We start from the raw sequence: 16,806 nt of genomic DNA, 5'->3' as shown, positions 1-16,806 counted from the left end.
GAAGGAAGCATTGGCACAAATTCGACATCCATTATTGACACCTTCCTGCGGGTAAATCCAGGCGAACTACCTATCTGACATGAACAAAGTGAAAAAAGCAACACGATTGTCTAGTTTTCTTGAGATTTTATTTTGGTGCTTTTTGGTTCTTCCCAACGCCTCGCTGTCTTTTTTTCTTCAAAACCTCACAGGTATCCCCCCGCCAGAGACTTAAGAATTAGGTCCAGAGGATACAGGTGCCGTCGGCGCCGGCGCTCACGCACCAGGGCTCCGTAGGATGCCAGTCCACGTCGAGGACACCGAGCTTGTTGACAATCTTATGACCCTTGAGCATCTTAACGGGCACAATAGTCGGGTTCTCCATGAGATCGCTGACGACCTTGCCGTGGAAGATCTGCAGCGTGCCGTCGTCACTGGCATCTGCGAACAAGGGGAAGCTGCGGTGGTACTTGACGGCGCGGATAGCTTCCGAGTGGAAGCGCATCGTCTTGTAGGGGCGGTTGGAAAGGTCGAGGTCGTGCCACAGCAGGCGTCTGTCGTAGGATCCGACAACAATGTTGTCACCACCCGAGTGGATATCAAAAGACGAGATCCAGCGGGCACCTGGCTGGATGACCTTGATGAGCTCCTGCCTCTGGAGATCGTAGCAGCGGATCATGCGCTGAGTCGCGACGAAGAAGAGGGGTCGCGAAGGGTGGAACTGAGCCGACTGGGCGAGGCCGGGCAGCTTGCGGAAGGGAATCTGTGTCAGATGCTTCGAGAGTGTATGGATGGCGACAGCGCTACGCTGACCGTTGGGAGAGACGGTGCTGAGGAAGTCACCGCGTCTATGCCAGTTGATGACCTTGATGACAGACCTAACAGTAGCCTTGAGCAGCACGCCGGCAGACTCGAGCTTGGAGCCAGGCCTTGCCCACTTTCCGGGGTGCTCCTTGGTGACGGGAGCCGTCGGCTGAGGGTTTTGCGCAGCGTAACCGAAGCCGGCGTCCAGAATGTCACGGCTGGCCTTGTCGATGCCGTCGGCACCGCGGGGGGGGACCGCAAAGAAAATATCCTCGCCAGCGGCTGCCGCCAAGATGAAAGTCTCCTTATTCGGGCGCCAGCGGACGACGTTCACAGCCTCATCAACGCTAAGCTTGGCCATCCACTCCTGGCGACCGGTACGGAGATGCCACAGGCGCACAGTACCATCGTCGCCACCGCTTGCAAGCCACTCGCCGTCAGGGCTAATGGCTGAAGAGCGCACGCGACCTTCGTGACCACGGAAGACAGTCTGGCAGGCCGTGGGGAAGGGCCTGAGCTCTTCGGGGCGGGGAAGTTTGGGAAGAAGCGACGCGGGGTCGATGTTGAGCCTGTTCTTGCGCACGCGAGGGGCGAGGTAGAGGTCAAGGCAACGCTCGAAGCGCTCCTTGACGAACTCGCCATAGGCGGGAACCTTGCGTAGCGAATCAAACTGGGCTGGGAGGTACTCCTTCTCTCTGTCCTCGGGGTCGGCCTTCTCCCACTCTTCCTTCTCGGCTTCTGTCGGGAGGTACTCTGGGGGAGGGTTGTAACTGAGGTCGTAGCCAGGGGGCGGGAGCTTGGGCGCCGGGATGTTCATGACGTGCGGCGGGCGCTCTTCCTCGTTGGCCCAGATGTCGTAATAGTTCTCTTCCTTCTCGGCCTCCTCCTTCTCCCTCTCTTCGGGCGGCTTGTAGGGCAGGATGCGTCCCTCCTTGATGGCCTTGACGAGCTTGGCGATCCTCTTGGCCTCGTGCTTGGAGGGGACGAAGCGGCGTTTCGGCTCGGGCGCAGCGCTCAGGGGCATCTTCTCCTCGTGTGCGGTGAACCAGTGAACCATTTCCTGGTCTTGTCAGTATTTCCGAGAGTCGTGCATTGGGACACCGGATACTTACGGGGTAGGGGTCGTAGCCTTCCTCCGGAACCTCGTTCATCTGGACGCGGCGCAAAAGCTCGAGCTCGTCCTGGGTCAGGTTAAGAGGCTTGCCTGTCTGGGGGTCCGTCAACCCAGTCCAGCCCTTGGGGATCTCGATGGAATCTAGCAGGGCATCCAGCGCCTCGCCAGCAGCAGGGCGCATGATCTTCTTGCCATTGATGTCGTATCCGATATGCGGGTATGAATCGTAGAAGGACAGAGGGATGTTGCCAATGGTGTTGACGGGCTCGGCAGCATCGGTGTCGTCGGAGTCGTAGTTGGGATCAACCTCGTCGTACTCGTAGCGCTCGTTACCATTGGCGTCCTTGACGATTCTGTAGTTGGGTTGGTCGTCCTCGTCGCCAATGGCAGCAGCGGCAGAGTCCTTGTCGAGATTTGTCGACCTGAGTTTCGAGGCGATTTCTTCGTCGTCGACGTCAGAAGGGATATCGTCGCTCAGGATATCCTCCTCCTCGTCCTCGTCGTCATCCTCTGACAATTCGCCGTTCAAGACATTGTCGTCGCCGTCCGACTCGGAGGTCTCTTCGTAGTCGGAATCATCCTCACTCTGAGAAAAGACGCCCTCCAAGGCTGCATTGCCAAATTCGTCGTCGACGGGCACAGGGGCTTCCGCCTGCGGTTCCTTCCGCTTGCCTAACGCTTGTCGTGCCGGCATTTTGTGGTGGGAAAATGACAAGCCAAAACGTGGTGAAATGGCTATTTTTGGAGCTTCAGTTCGCGATGCAGGTGCTGGCGGGTTGAGCGAGCGACTGCTCTGGAATTTTTTTTTTCTGCCGTCAGACAGTGCTAGCGCGATCCACACCGCCTAGCGGGGTTGGCTGAGATGGATCGAGTGGAGTCGCTTCGAAGGGCCTTCCTTCCCCAAAAAACGAATATGAAATAAGAACGCCCGGGAATCTGCCCTGCGTACGCACCCTGCGACAAACACTCTCAGCACCTCCCAATTCGTATTGCAACACAACAAAGCATAGCACCAATGCAGGGAGACGAGGCATCTCTGATCTCACTGGCCAGCGTCATGATTCAGTAGTGATACGAGCTCGAGTTCGAGAAGAAGTGGAGCTGTTGTATGTTTCCAAGAATGGGTAGGGCGCCACGATGGCTGCCGCCGGGTGAGTCGTCCAAATGCCTGAACGCCTGTAGTTGACATGTTGCTGGCAGTGCATGGGGTGCCCTACAGGGCGCTCTTCAGCTGCTACACTGCTAGCCGGGAACAACCACCAGCGCTGGGCGCACTACAACGTAGCATTAGATGATTCGAGACTATTAGCAGCGAGTACGTGGGTTCTTGGCACCGATGGACTCAGCACAGCGCTGAACCACGCGGAATGTAGCCTAACGTCTCCTTGACACAAGTTGGACAAATCGTCGAATCCTCGCAGAGCACAGGGCGTGCATTGCGAGATCTCGCCATGCTCTAAAGGGAATCGCTGTGTGAGGGTTCCAATGTCTATTATCGACCCACTAATGCCGATGGCGAGTAAGAGGCTTCGGACTGCACCGAGAGGGAGAAGCTTCTCAATTTGCTGGCGCCGTAACTTCAGCGTAATACTGATGCTACTTCACCGTGCTGATGACTCGAAGGGCTTGAGTTTGTGGTGCGCTTGGCCAAGATCGTCTGACACAAAACCGATGTAGGCGTTGGAACCTGAACTCGTTCGCGTACCACTATGACACGGGAGGTTGTTTTCGTGGCCTCTCTGGGCCACGCATTGAAGTTGGTGGCTTCTAACATTTTGAGGAATCGGCACGAGCACTACAGACAGAGTACGGAACGAATCTCAAAGAATAGCACACGCTACGTTTTAGGCAAGTTGGCCAGCTATCTTGCTGCCTGGGAGGTACTTTCGATATGATGGCAGAGAAACCGGTGCGGCTTTAACGGTAACCTAGCCTAAGCGCCTAGCAGGAAGTACCTCGTCCACAGTCTTGAGCTCCGTCATATGCAGGTCAAAGTGGTGCTTACGCCGCCTCGAATCCTTCGAAGATGGACTTTGGAGTGAATGTCGGAAAGGCCGATGCATTTCAGAGTGTACCTTCCGCTACCTAGTTAAGGTACCTCGCCATATCTACGTATAGATCCCTGACTCTAGAAATGACTGAGTTGGCTTTAGGGGGAGGAGGGTCTGACATAAGGCGTGGCTGCCAACCTTAGACACCGACGCCGTACATAGTAGTCCCTTCCCTTTGACCTCGCTCGTATGTCTTCCCCATCCCGCCAATCTGCCCCTCACTCGCTCCCACCATCATTACTTCCGCATCTTACCTTAGTCTTCAGTGTCACCACACACGCATGCTTCCATCTCGTGGATACCGTGGCCCCAAAATAAAGATACCCCGGGATTCAGCTGGAAAGCAAGCACAAGCCAAGGTAGCCAGACATCGTTGTACCCCCTTGCTGTTGTCGCTGCCTGACAGCAGAGCAAGTCAGCAGAACCACAGATGCCAACATCTCATCGACTGCGCACAATTCCCGTCACTTACATATAACCCTTCCAGACGCCGCGCTTCCAGCAGTGTGGAAAGTTCTGAGTAATCGGAATAGTTCGTCCGTCGCATATTGTCAGGCAATCGCGACCAAGCCTCTCCATACCCCCTATCCCTTGATCATATCAAGCCATGCCTCAAAGTAGTCCTCAGTCCAAGCCCGTGGACGGTGTCGTCAAGCATCGCGCGTGTGATGAGTGCCGTACGTCCATGCCCGTCTCGTCTCACTCAGACGAAGTTTTCTTTTGTTAATGAGCATATTTCAGGTTCGCGAAAACTGGCTTGCACCAAGGAGCCTGATGGCTGCTCACGCTGTAAGAGAGATGGTCTGAGATGTGTCTACTCGCCCCAAAAACAGATGGGCCGCCCGCGGAAGCGTAGACACGTCGAAGAGCCTGAAGAAGAACCCTCCTTGGCCAAGCCTCAGACTGCGGACCAGCAGCTGCAGATGCCACTCGTCACGCAAGCGACTTTAGATGCTGACTTCTCGGCTTTGTTCACCCAAGACTACTCCAACATCAATTACCTCGAGTTGCTCTCTCCTTTGGAAGGCCTGCCGCCGTCCACGCTGCCGCCTGAGCTGTCGAGCCTTACCATGGCCTACGCCGAGCCACGGTACTCAACTGGGGATTTTCAGTTTGGTGTTGGGGGTGTTGACCTGTTAGGTGGCATCAACTTTGATGAAAGTGACTCTACTGACGAAGACTTGCCTCAAGATATCAACAACAGCTTTACTGATATGCTTTTGGCACATGTGCCCGAAACGGCGCCTATTGTTTCCCCTCCCACATCGTCCGAGATATCCCACACTCTCAGCACCAGCATCAGCATCCCCGAATCGCCCTCTTCTGCCAACACAAACGCTGACGATGGCATCAACCAAGAGCCAGAACCTGCTATCAAACCGTACAACAACACATCATGTTCCTGCCTCTCTCAGATCTTCCTCTCCCTGGACTCCTTATCGAGGCTGCCAAACGACGTCAAGATCGCCATGGCCATCGCCAGGTCAGCAGCTCGGGTGGCCCACGACGTTATTCACTGTCCGGCGTGCAGCCTTACCGATATAACGAAGCCGCCACCGATGCAAGCATTCCAGAACACTATGATGCTTGGCGCCATCCTCCCGTCAACTGCCAACGCTTACGCCAAAATCCTCGAGCTCATTGATAGCGAAGCCGCCCAGGCCAAGAAAGAAGGTAGATGCATTAAATTCTGCTTTGCCGAATATGGCGGGCTCTGGGGCGAGTTGCGCAGGCGAGGCAAGACATGCGGCGCCATGGATTTGATTGACAACCGAGAAATGGACCCGGACGATTGGAGGCTTTCAGTCAGGGGGCTTCTGAAAATTGACGTTTATGGACATGACTTTGAGAAGAATAATGGAATGGGGACTGCGGAGCCATATCATCACCTCGGCCTCCGGGACGTCATAAAAGAGATGGAAGACAGGTCGAACAACCGACACAATCAGTTGGATGACATGGTCGCTGCTGGGCTACCTCACCCCATGCTGCAGACGTCCCACAACCTGATGATCCCTCAGGGGCAAACCGATAGGAAGGAGGATCGACACTGTTTGAAGATTATAGAGATTGCGCGGGTTGCTCTGGACAAGCTGGTGATTGCTTGATTTTTGGAGATTCCGAGTTTTTGGTCGCAATGAACGGACACAGCGGCTCGTACGCATGCAACACGGCAAGCGCACTGTATGGAGTAAGGATATAAACGCCAACGTGAAGAAATTCTTGCGAGTGTTAAATCCCAAGTCCCGGGCTTTGGAGGGAATTGTGTTGATCCCTACTAGTGGCCGCGAAGGGGTAGCGGGCCGAGAAATTGAAGCATTCCACTCATCACCAAGCTTGCCGCATCTCCCGCATGATCATTCCAACCACAAACAGCAAGCCCGTCGCGGCGGGTAGTATTTGCAAGGTGCTGTCACAGAAAAATTCCAATAGCAGGCAAAGATGATACCTGCCACAAAGACAACGTTCCATGTCATAACGGCTTCTGGGGAGGGGTGGGCGATGGATGCATGCCAGCAGGTGAGATTTCCAGGCTACAGCTGGGCAACCAGATCCTCGGGACGGACCCGAAGGAAAGACTATTGAGCGGAATACATTCCAGCTGTCAACGAAACACATGGTTGGCCGAGGGCTTGCAGCGATTAACGAACGAACTCCTTTCTTCGCTGGCCGACGGGTTGACGCCGGGGACAACGTCGAGCAACGGGCGTCTACTGAGGCAGACAACGAGTCGTGTAGGTCACAGGAAATTAGGATGACTCGGCTTGGCTGTTGTGATCCTTTGTTGTTCGTGTGACAATGTCTCCTTGTTTATGGAGTCTTGTTACATAAAATCATAAAATGAACCCAATGTCGAGCAATTCCAAGAGGACCGAACGTCGCATCACAGACGCGCCGGTCGAGCTTGCTGCGACGGGCCGTATTGATAGCAATGAATCAGCCAAGACAGGGAAGGGGATGGGGCTAAAATATGCGGTTCTCGTAAATGGGCTCTCGGCAACGAGATGCTATTTGGCTAGTGCAAGAGAAAATGGAGAAAAAACACAAGAAGGGGAGAAAGTTTATACTGTACTACCATTCCCAGCGGCGAGTAAATCAACGGCTTGCTCAGGCGGGGCAGTCGGGCAGCTCTAATTTCCTACCTAGGTAGACAATAGGAAATAGGTACAGATATCGTAGGAGACTGTCGGAGTCACGGGGCGGACATTGGCCGCCGCAGCCACATCTGTTCGCTCTCTATCGCGTTGGTGGCCGGTGGTATTTCCTCCGGTCCGTCGTCCGCAGGATCGTCCGATTGTCCGCGGCCTCCCTAAGCAGTGTTTAAATCTCCTGACCTAAACCAAACCCCACACCTGTGGCCTGAAAGCCCTCACTAAACTCAAATCGTAAAACCGTAAAACCGTGAAGCCAGGAAGCCTTGGCTAGCGCCTAGGGTTGCCCCCCTATTATTCGCCATCCAGGCAGTGCTCGCTTGGGGCCGAAATCTCGACAATCACGGCAACCTGTCGCCGTGGGAAGATGGCCAAGGGGTGAATGTGACTAATGGGCAACCTTGTGGCCGTGTCCGTTGAGGTGAGCGGAGACGCTAAGCCGAATCAAAAGTAAGCTTGTGTCAGAACCCGGCCTGGCCATGGGGGGTTTCCTGACCGTGATTACGGACACGCCAAAATAGCCATGACGGCGGGAGATGAACCAGAAGGTGTCTCTCTGCCAGACTCGATAACTCCCGACGCCTCGTCGTTTATTCAGTGTGCAAGCGGCAGCAACCGATCCGAGTCTCTCCAACCAAGGCATCAGACCCCCAAGGTCATCGTCGCCACACCAGACCAGACAGAGCGCTCACCGACCCGTAGCTCCGTCTGAGGCTCCTGCGTTTTCGTATCTTGTTACCTTTTGATTCTCACCTAAAGGTTGACCTGACCGGCTGCCTAAGCACTGACACCTCCCTACCTGACCCCGACCCCATTGTCTGTGCTGCATGTCACTTTTACTCCGCCTCGTGACAGCCTTCGCCCATTCTCTCTCCTCTACCTCCGTGTTTTTCTCTCTCTACCTCTCTCTTCTCTCTTTAAACAACACTTTCCCTCCCCAAGATAGGGGTTCTTTTGCTACGCGTAGTGTGTTGCTTTTCTTTCTCCTTCTTTCTTCATCCCCCTTGTCGGATTTCTTTTTTACTATCCATAGCGGCTGCAAGCGCTTTGTCTCACCACCCTTCCTAGTAGTAGTCAGCCAAAACCCGTTATTCGCCCCAAAGCGATCGCCTGTGTCTCCCAAAACGTCACTCGCATACCGACGGCCGCTTCTCGCCCCTCTCCCCGACCAGACGTCACCCCGTCATCCGCACGAGTCCCTCACTCCCTCCTACTAGTCCCGTTCGATTTCGCGGACCGCCCAGGCCAATGGCCCCCCCGCCACCCTATGCGATTGCGACCGGCGCCCAACATGTTCCTTCAACAATCGCCGCAGCCGTCGTAGCAACAGCATCAGCAGCAGCAACCATGATACCCATCGCGACCCCGACAGAGACCCTCGTGGGTGCCCTCACTACGGCTGCCGCCGCCGCGACTGCGACCACCACTGCAAACGCCGCCACAACACACGGAGAAGATGGTGGCAGCGGCGAGTGCAGCCTGCTCGGCTCCTTCGCCCTCATCGTTCAGGCCGCTCTCGGCGCTCTCGCCCTGCTATCTCTCGTTTTCAAGCGGTGGAGAGAGAGGCCGCAGCGCCCTGTCAAGATTTGGTTCTTCGACGTGTCGAAGCAGGTGTTTGGTTCTGTCTTGGTGCACATCGCCAACATCTTCATGTCCATGTTGACGTCCGGACGCTTCTCCGTGACGCTCGACCCTACTACAACGTCCAACGTGCGGAGGCTGGTCACTCGAAACGAGGATTATGTTCCGAACCCGTGCTCGTTCTACCTACTCAACCTTGCAATCGACGTAAGCACACACACTCTCTCCTACTCGCTCCTCTTGTCCCATGAGACTAATTCTTGCCGCAGACCACGATCGGTATCCCTATCCTCATCGTACTCCTTCGAGTTCTGACCGGTCTCGTCTCATATACCCCTCTGGGCAAGCCCGAAGAGTCGATCCGGTCCGGCAACTATGGCAGCCCTCCCAACGCCTGGTGGTGGTTGAAACAGTCATTCATCTACTTTTGCGGCCTCTTCGGCATGAAGTTCTGCGTCCTGATTATCTTCCTCTTGCTGCCGTGGATCTCGCGCGTCGGCGACTGGGCTCTGCGGTGGACCGAGGGCAACGAGCAGCTGCAGATTTTCTTTGTCATGATGTTCTTCCCACTCGTCATGAACGCCATGCAGTATTATATTATCGACTCCTTCATCAAGCAGCCCCATCACGAGCACGAGCGGCTGCCGGAGGACGATCCCGACTGGAGCGCAAGGAACGCGGGTGGTAGCCCGTACGACGACGCTGAGTCGGCGAGCGAAGATGGCGCGGGCTCGGACGACGGCGCGAGTCTCAAGTTGAAGAACGCAAAGCATGCAGATGATGCCGAGTACGACCCGGACGTCGATGGCGACGTGCCGACAGTTATTGGCAGCAGTTCCAGCCGGTCGAATCACCAGAGGAAGGATAGGGACATTTCGGCGGAACTCTTTCCCAAGGAGTAAATTCATGTTGTCGTTGTATTCTTTTTTGCTCTAGCATGGATGGAGGCCAGAAACATCTCACCGGACCAGGCCCGGATGGCCTATAGCGCTGTAACAATAATCATGGAGTTGGTTTGTGTGCATCATGTTGAAACCCTAGCGACTGCGATAATATTCTTGCTCCGCTATGCCGCCGTAGTCTGAAGGTTACGTTAAGAACTCTGGATGTTATTCTGGGGTTGATCTGGAAACGCGACTAGCACAGTATTCTCGCAGGCGCTGACCACGAGTGATTGGCCCGAGAAACATCGAAGGTCCGAATGAAGTAATGTTAGCTTCATTTAGCATCACTCTTTGCAAAATCTATTCCCACGAGCTATGGCTTGTACTCCCGAGGTGTTGCACAATGCTAAAACCGTAGTCGCCAAGTCGCCTCCTCACCTCATCACTGTGGAATGTGTACCATCCGGATGATAAGCCCGCACAACAGCCCAGGCAAGCCTGAATGGGTCTGCAGGGGTCCCGGCACCGGACAGTTATCCGCGTGTTTCTACAGAAGAGACAGCGCCGCACGATCCACCTCCGCGGCGGCACGCGAAGGGCCCCGAACGTTGCCCGGCTGGCTCCTCGCGGGTCCGGCAACCACCCGCCGGCCCGCCCGCTTCTTTGCAAGAATAGCTGCTCGAACCGTGTGTTCCACGGGGGGCGGTTGGTCCTCTCTGGAAGGAATGTTTGGCAACTCGAACTCCTTACCGAGTTTGAGCATATGTCCTACCAGGGCGGGCGACGGGAGGAACGGGGCGAGAAGTTGCGTGGAGGGTTCGGTGAGCAGAGGGCGCGGGTGGACATGTCCTTGTCTAACCTCCTGTCTTGAAGAAACTATTTCTCATCCGACCGTGGCTCCCTTGCCCCCCATGCAGGTGTTGCGAAGAAGCAACTTCGCCGCGGGTGTATTTGTCCGGAAGAGGGGTTCTTTACATATTGAGAATTCCATATTGGTCTACCGCTTCGAATATGGCAGAACCTACCACCGATACAAAGACTCGCAGTCTCTACTGTCGTCCGCCACTAAAAACCCTATGTAATTGGCTGGCAATGACTTCAAATACAATATCCCCAACGATGAGAAAGAATTGAATAGGCTAGGTAACAACTATCTGTATCTTGTCGTAGCTTTTCCGGCTCACCCACATGAACGGACAAGATTAGACTTGTAACACCACATGTGCCTCCTAACGCTTGGAGGTAGCCTGGGTCTTGCGCCTCCTTGCCAATCGAGCGACGAGGTCGGCAGGGTGCTTGATATTGGCATGGGAACCGGTGTCTGGGCTATTCAGTTTGGCGATGACCACCCCGAAGCTAAAGTAAGCTGCCCAGCGACGACGCTGCGATAGACCTGCTCTGATATGTCACAGATCTCTAGGTCATTGGTGTTGACCTGTCCGCAGTACAACCGGGATTGTAGGCCGATGGCTGGGCCCAGAGAGTATGTGGCGTTTGTGGTATACTGACAGTTTGGCGTTCAGAACGGCCCCGAATGTAAAGTTCGAGATTGATGATATTGAAGAGGAATGGACATCCAGAGGGCCATATGATTACATTCACAGTCGCTTCATGACATCAGGCATTGCCAATTGGGAAGATCTCTTTGCTCGGTCCTTTAAGTAGGTTATAACTTTTCCAGCCTATTGTTCTTCACGCATGTTCTTGGCATAAAGCTCATGGTTAAACAATCTCTACGACCTAATCGAACTTTTTGCCTTCCACAGTGGCCCAGTTGCTAAAAGGCGAAGCACACTACAGTAGTCTCAGCCCTGGCGGATACATGGAGCAACAGGAACCTCAACTACTTGCCCAGTCTGACGATAATACGGTGCCTTCAAGCTGCATCCTGGAAATATAATGCAAGCTCCTCACTGACGCGATGGTCAAGCTCGGGCGCGAGTATATTCACGTCCCCGCGCTGAAGACGCTCATGGAAGACACCGGGTTCGTCGACGTGATCCTCAGCTGCTGCAAGTGGCCATCCAACACCTGACCTGGGTACTTTAGGTACAAAGAGCTCGGGGCCTGGAACTACGAGAACATCTCGCAGGGGGCCGGAGCCCTCGCCATGGACCCGCTGACGCGCGCCTTCAACTGGAGCCGCGACGAGGACGATCTGTTCCTGACCGATGTCCAGAAGGACCTGAGAAACAGCAACTATCATGCCTATTTCCCCGTGTAAGTGATATCCCTGTTAAATTAGTGCGGGTTTCCCCTTTTTTTTTGCTTACCAATGAGGTATAAAGGTACTTTATCGTTGGGAGCAAGCCAGCCATAGGAGGTAAGAGACACGAAATAGAGAGTGTGATTCTGGTAGGTCAACCGAAAGCTTTTTATAAATTACAATGAGGGCTTTTCAAGGTTTATAAGAAGGGCAAGGAAGAACTTTAGCAGAATACATCTCTAGCAACGTACCCTAACGGCAGTGTGCGAATTTGTCTGTTCTTATCATATATCAGCAGAATGGTTCTATGGCATAAAAGCAAGAAAGTTAAGCAGCCGAGCGCCTTCTCTCTCTTCGTGTAAGAGGCTTGCTGTTTTATTTGACACATGGTTCATCACCCATGTGGCACAAAGTAATTGAGCTATACCGTTCTTGATCCTGATCAAAACATCGGTTCTCGCCATGGATCTCTCCCCGACATCTCCTTCGACGTACGTAACAGCTGTTTTACCCACGAGAGGGCTGTCAAACTGCTTACATGCCCCTAGTTCACCCCCAAACGTGACCTTCGAAGTTGACGACCTCGAAAAGAATTGGCTGTACTCACGGCCTCTTGAGTACATTCACAGTCGATCCATGATATCAAGTGTGAACGACTGGAAGGTGTATCTGCAAAAGTGCTACAGGTAAGATTGCTTCCATTTCTCACAATACACTATAAGTACATATAGACAGACTGTTATAGATTGCGCAATACTATCAATGTCAATTTGTTACTTGAAGACTATGATGGGATATGGCTAACTGATGCATAACCAAGTCATTTCACGCCAGGCGGCTGGATCGAACTGCAGGAACTTGACCTTTTCCCTCGTTCTGATGACGGAACAGTGAAGCCCGAGCACCCGCTTATCAAGTGTGGTCAACTGCTTCTCGAAGCTTCAGAGATGTTTGGTCGTCCATATATTCCTATTCAACCCCTGAAGGAGGTGTTGGCTGAAACTGGCTTTGTAGACGTGTCCTCAAGTGTCTACAAGTGGCCACCCAACCCTTGGGCGAGGATCCGAAGTACAAGGAGCTCGGCGTGCTCAATGGCCAGAACATTGCAGACGGACTCGAAGGCTTCTGTATGGAATCATTGACGCTCGCCCATGGTTGGACATCGGAGGAGGTCAATGTCTTTCTTGTTGACGTGCGGAACAACATCAAGGATAGAAGTGTCCACGCTTACTGGCCCCTGTGAGTCGGCCACACTTTCACGTTTTCTATCTTTATTGAGCTGACTTGCTATGCAGCTGTTGCCTCATAGGACGCATGCCGGAGAAGCAGCCCACTCCAGCTCCTCCCGCTCCCGCTTCTCCGGATGCGGCCTTTCCCGCTCCGGCTCCATCTTCTCCTCTCGCGCCAGTTGAAGGTCAACCACAGTCTCCAGTCAAGACCCCAAGGACAGCTCCTGCGTTCAGTCCGGCCAAAAGCCCAGCTCTGACCCCGTCCTAGGCTGTCATGCTCTTTTCGCAGAGGAACGCCTGTTATATAGCATACTAGGGCGGTTGGTCAAAGGGCAAAATCCCAGGGAGGAGAGAGAGAGAGAGAGAGAGAGAGAGAGAGAGAGAGAGAGAGAGAGAGAGAGAGAGAGAGAGAGAGAGAGAGAGAGAGAGAGAGAGAGAGAGAGAGAGAGAGAGAGAGGCATATGACTCATCGGTGACCCATTTTGCATTGGCTCTATTATACAGTTATATACCGAGACCTGATTTCGAGTAAATTATAATGTTCCCGATGTCTGCCACGATCTTAAGAGTTTAATGCGTCAGCCCCGCTGATAGTCCTTAATTGCTGTAAGCCATCGAACGCGAGCGGAATCCGCAGGGGGTCTGTTTGACGAAAGGGATTTATGTGTGTACCCGCCCGGCCACAGTCAAAAACAATAAACAAGACTGGAAAGGCAAAAGAGCTAACCGTTTCATTCGTTGCCATTCGTCAGCGTCTATGGTACAGCTATGGGGTGCCGAGAACAACTTACGAGCCCAAAGACGCTGTCCGACTGCAACTCGGCCTCCAGCCTCCGTCTCCTCCTCCTGCGATGCTCGGGAGTCTCGCCGATCAACCTCCTCTGGCGAGGACGCTCGTTGTGTCCTTCGTCTTCTTCGTTGTCTTTCAAACGCACGACGACTCAGTCGAGTCCCTAGACGACGGTTGGGGACACGCAAACTCGTTACATACCATCGCTGTCCCCGGGGATGGCATGGCGCCATCTCAGGGTCTCAAGGTCTCGCGGCATGTCATTGTGTCTGACTGGCGCCTCGGATATGGTCCGGCCACTCGAAGAGCCGCTATCATCCATGGCCAGTGTCCGCGTCGATAGAAGGGAGCGGGGAGGGGGAGGTTCACGGCTCGTGCACTTTTCGAAAAATTGAGAGGTTGCTTTTTTTTCTTTTCTTTCTCAAGGACGGGAATGAGATCAAGCTCTCTGTAAGAGGAAGGCTCTGACGATGAGCATGGTAGATGACACGTCACGCCAGGCGTCGGGGCGGCAGCCTAGCGGGTTGAGAGACTGGCGAGAGACGATTCACATAGGAGACTGAGGGCGGAGCACGTCTGGCAGCTGCGGGTGTTGGCTGGACCAGGTTTGAGAGGCGGATCGAGTCTGCGGCGCAGTTCCTTGGCAAATCTTCCCGTGGACTGGGTCTTGTGTGAAAATGCGGCGAGGAGTACATCGAAAGAACAGGTGAGCCGTAATTCTCATGTTACATGTTGCTGGTGCAGTATCGGAGATTTGATTGGATGTTGGCTATTGTCCGGCCTCACTCTCGCATTAGGTAGATTATATGAGCCATTTGTACGAGCTGGAACATGTTTTGCAAGAAAGGGTTTGGAATTATGCAGTAAAAACAGAAGAAGACATTACACGCTATCTCATCCAAGCTGGTATCAATCCGATATGCCAATCCAAATTCGTGTGCCCGGAAATCCATGTGCAACGCCTCATAATGTGTCAAGCCTGGGGCCCTTCATTGCTCCATGACCTCCACGATGCTCTCCCAGAAGCGGCACCGGGACTTCTGCCCGTCGTCGACATTCTCCATACGGTTCTTGTCCAGCTCAAACACGTACCGCGACTGGTTCCTCCCCCAGGCGTCCCAAGCCGGGGCACCGTTGAGCTTGTACGTGTTGGGGTTCAGGCTCCGGATGAAGGAGATCCAGTAGTTCATCATCAGAGGCACGATCGGCCGGTTATATGTGCGGAAGCTCTCAGGCGTCGGACACGCGTCGATGCCGAAGACGGCGGGCGCTTCGAAGACGTGCGGGACGCCGAGCCCGGAGGCCGTGTTTTGGTTGTCCTGTACGTTGAAACGGTAGGACCAGCTCGTGGAGGAGCGGTTCGCGGCCGCGTAGGCGTCCATGACGATGTTGCCTGGGCAGATGAAGGTCGTCTCGCCGTAGGCCTGGCTGGTAGAGGGGAACCAGGCGTTGTGGTTCGGGAGGGGGGCCAGGAGCGGGTACTTTTCCAGCATGAGGCCGGTCTCGTTCTTTGTGAGCTTCGGGTAGTTATCCGTCATGAAGGAGACGAATCCATCCTGGGTCGCGACGTTGGCAGCGAAGACGGACCCCTCTGGAGATGCGATGAGTGACAAGAAGCTCGAAAATAAGAGGAGGGGGCATGCTCACCGTTAGTTCCCGTGCCGAAGAGCACGGGCATTTTGATGAAGGATCCCTTTTCGTAGAGCCGGTATGGGTAGTCCCGGAGCATGTCACCGTCTATACAGGGCGTCCAGTAAAAGTGTGGGTTCGCCGATCTTCCGGGGAACGGCAAGGCAAGGTTGGCGTCCTGGATGGCCTTGATATCCTTGCCGCGAAGACACCCCATCTGGTCCTTTTCGTCCTTGCAGCCGACCTGCTCTACGGTCTTGTCGAACTGGTATTCAAGCTCGGGCACGCGGGGTTGGGCGGGAAAGAAGACAGACTCGGACATGGCGCCTACGAATAGCTTGTCATCCCTCCCGCCGTACGCTGCGAGGTGGAGGGCGACTGAGCCAGCGCCTGCCGAGAGACCATGGATAACAACGTGATTTGGATCGCCGCCAAACTAGCGAGTTGGTTTGAGTCAGCACGACCTCGGTGTGTTTGTGGAAGCTCGAATCCACCTTTGAAATATGAGTTTGGACCCATTTCATGACCTGCCGCTGGTCCAAGAGTCCTGCATTCAAGTCCCCGTCCTTCCTGATGCGCTCGCTTGCCAGAAACCCCCATAAGCCGACCCTGTAGTTGAAGTTGACGAAGACGATGTTCTTGCCGGAGACGTCGACAACCTGAGAGCCATTCCAGTTGGGGTTGGCATTGGAGGTGTAGCCTAAGGCCGCGTCAGACAAGGACGTCGCTGAGAGAGAGGGGTCACAGCACGCGGGGTGATAGCGTGAGAGGGCGGAGGGGCATTTACCTCCGCCTTGAATAAATAACCACACCGGAAGCTTCGAGTCGGGCGTCGTGTTGTTAGGTGACCAGACGTTGACATATAAACAGTCCTCATCTTGGCCCGAAGTTGGATACGTCACTTCCGTCGCGAGGCATGTCGGCCCAAACTGGGACTCGGTCAGCGAAATAGCGCTCGAACGGCAAGATGGCAAAAGACGCCTCACATCAATGGCATCTGTCGTGCCTTCCTTAGGCTCGGGATCTTGAGGTGCACGCCATCTCAGATTTCCTATGGGAGGCGCCGCAAATCTCATACCGAGAAACTGGCTCACGCCGCTGGGGAGCACGTTGCCAGAATACCTTGCGTAGCCTAGATCGACTGTCACCCTCGGCAGGTTGGCCTGTCACGCAGCGTTAGCCCTTTCGATGTGCGACGCATAGAGGTGACGGGGTAACCCAAGACATCAAATCGAACCTCATCCCGGGCAGTGAGATGTTCACGAATATTAAAGTAGAGGACGACGGAGAGGACGGCGAGGATCATGCTTGCGATGGCAACTGGCGCAGAGAATCTCCGCCAGTCGAACTTCCTCCTCTCCATGGAGGGTTGAGGGAGGGCGAACAT

The 16,806-nt window shown here is 54.4% G+C and overlaps 5 protein-coding genes across 5 annotated transcripts; 3 read left to right on the top strand and 2 right to left on the bottom strand.

The window, feature by feature from the left end:
* Positions 1 to 217: 217 nt before the first annotated feature.
* Positions 218 to 2,591, bottom strand: CH63R_00743 (Ribosome biogenesis protein ERB1; the record flags this gene model as incomplete). The annotated part of the gene is made up of 2 exons (XM_018295718.1): positions 218 to 1,843; positions 1,896 to 2,591. 2 exons carry the CDS (start codon positions 2,589 to 2,591, stop codon positions 218 to 220), a joined length of 2,322 nt encoding a protein of 773 aa, XP_018164080.1.
* A 1,964-nt stretch (positions 2,592 to 4,555) lies between these two features.
* Positions 4,556 to 6,056, top strand: CH63R_00742 (C6 finger domain-containing protein; the record flags this gene model as incomplete). The annotated part of the gene is made up of 2 exons (XM_018295717.1): positions 4,556 to 4,625; positions 4,690 to 6,056. 2 exons carry the CDS (start codon positions 4,556 to 4,558, stop codon positions 6,054 to 6,056), a joined length of 1,437 nt encoding a protein of 478 aa, XP_018164079.1.
* A 2,292-nt stretch (positions 6,057 to 8,348) lies between these two features.
* On the top strand, positions 8,349 to 9,583 carry CH63R_00741 (Vacuolar membrane protein; the record flags this gene model as incomplete). The annotated part of the gene is made up of 2 exons (XM_018295716.1): positions 8,349 to 8,888; positions 8,951 to 9,583. 2 exons carry the CDS (start codon positions 8,349 to 8,351, stop codon positions 9,581 to 9,583), a joined length of 1,173 nt encoding a protein of 390 aa, XP_018164078.1.
* A 1,202-nt stretch (positions 9,584 to 10,785) lies between these two features.
* CH63R_00740 (UMTA protein) lies at positions 10,786 to 13,268 on the top strand (the record flags this gene model as incomplete). The annotated part of the gene is made up of 10 exons (XM_018295715.1): positions 10,786 to 10,926; positions 10,986 to 11,023; positions 11,089 to 11,226; positions 11,375 to 11,435; positions 11,496 to 11,551; positions 11,615 to 11,785; positions 12,320 to 12,457; positions 12,592 to 12,720; positions 12,786 to 13,010; positions 13,067 to 13,268. The coding sequence occupies 10 exons, from the start codon at positions 10,786 to 10,788 to the stop codon at positions 13,266 to 13,268; spliced, it is 1,299 nt and encodes a 432-aa protein (XP_018164077.1).
* Positions 13,269 to 14,779: 1,511 nt separating this feature from the next.
* On the bottom strand, positions 14,780 to 16,806 carry CH63R_00739 (Carboxylic ester hydrolase; the record flags this gene model as incomplete). Its single annotated transcript, XM_018295714.1, has 5 exons — positions 14,780 to 15,381; positions 15,438 to 15,855; positions 15,914 to 16,119; positions 16,207 to 16,582; positions 16,657 to 16,806. The coding sequence occupies 5 exons, from the start codon at positions 16,804 to 16,806 to the stop codon at positions 14,780 to 14,782; spliced, it is 1,752 nt and encodes a 583-aa protein (XP_018164076.1).

The sequence above is a fragment of the Colletotrichum higginsianum genome, chromosome 1 (assembly GCF_001672515.1).
Source record: "Colletotrichum higginsianum IMI 349063 chromosome 1, whole genome shotgun sequence".
Lineage (NCBI taxonomy): Eukaryota > Fungi > Ascomycota > Sordariomycetes > Glomerellales > Glomerellaceae > Colletotrichum > Colletotrichum higginsianum.
The sequence above is the reverse complement of the archived record's forward strand: the minus strand, read 5'-3'. Positions and strand labels throughout refer to the sequence as shown.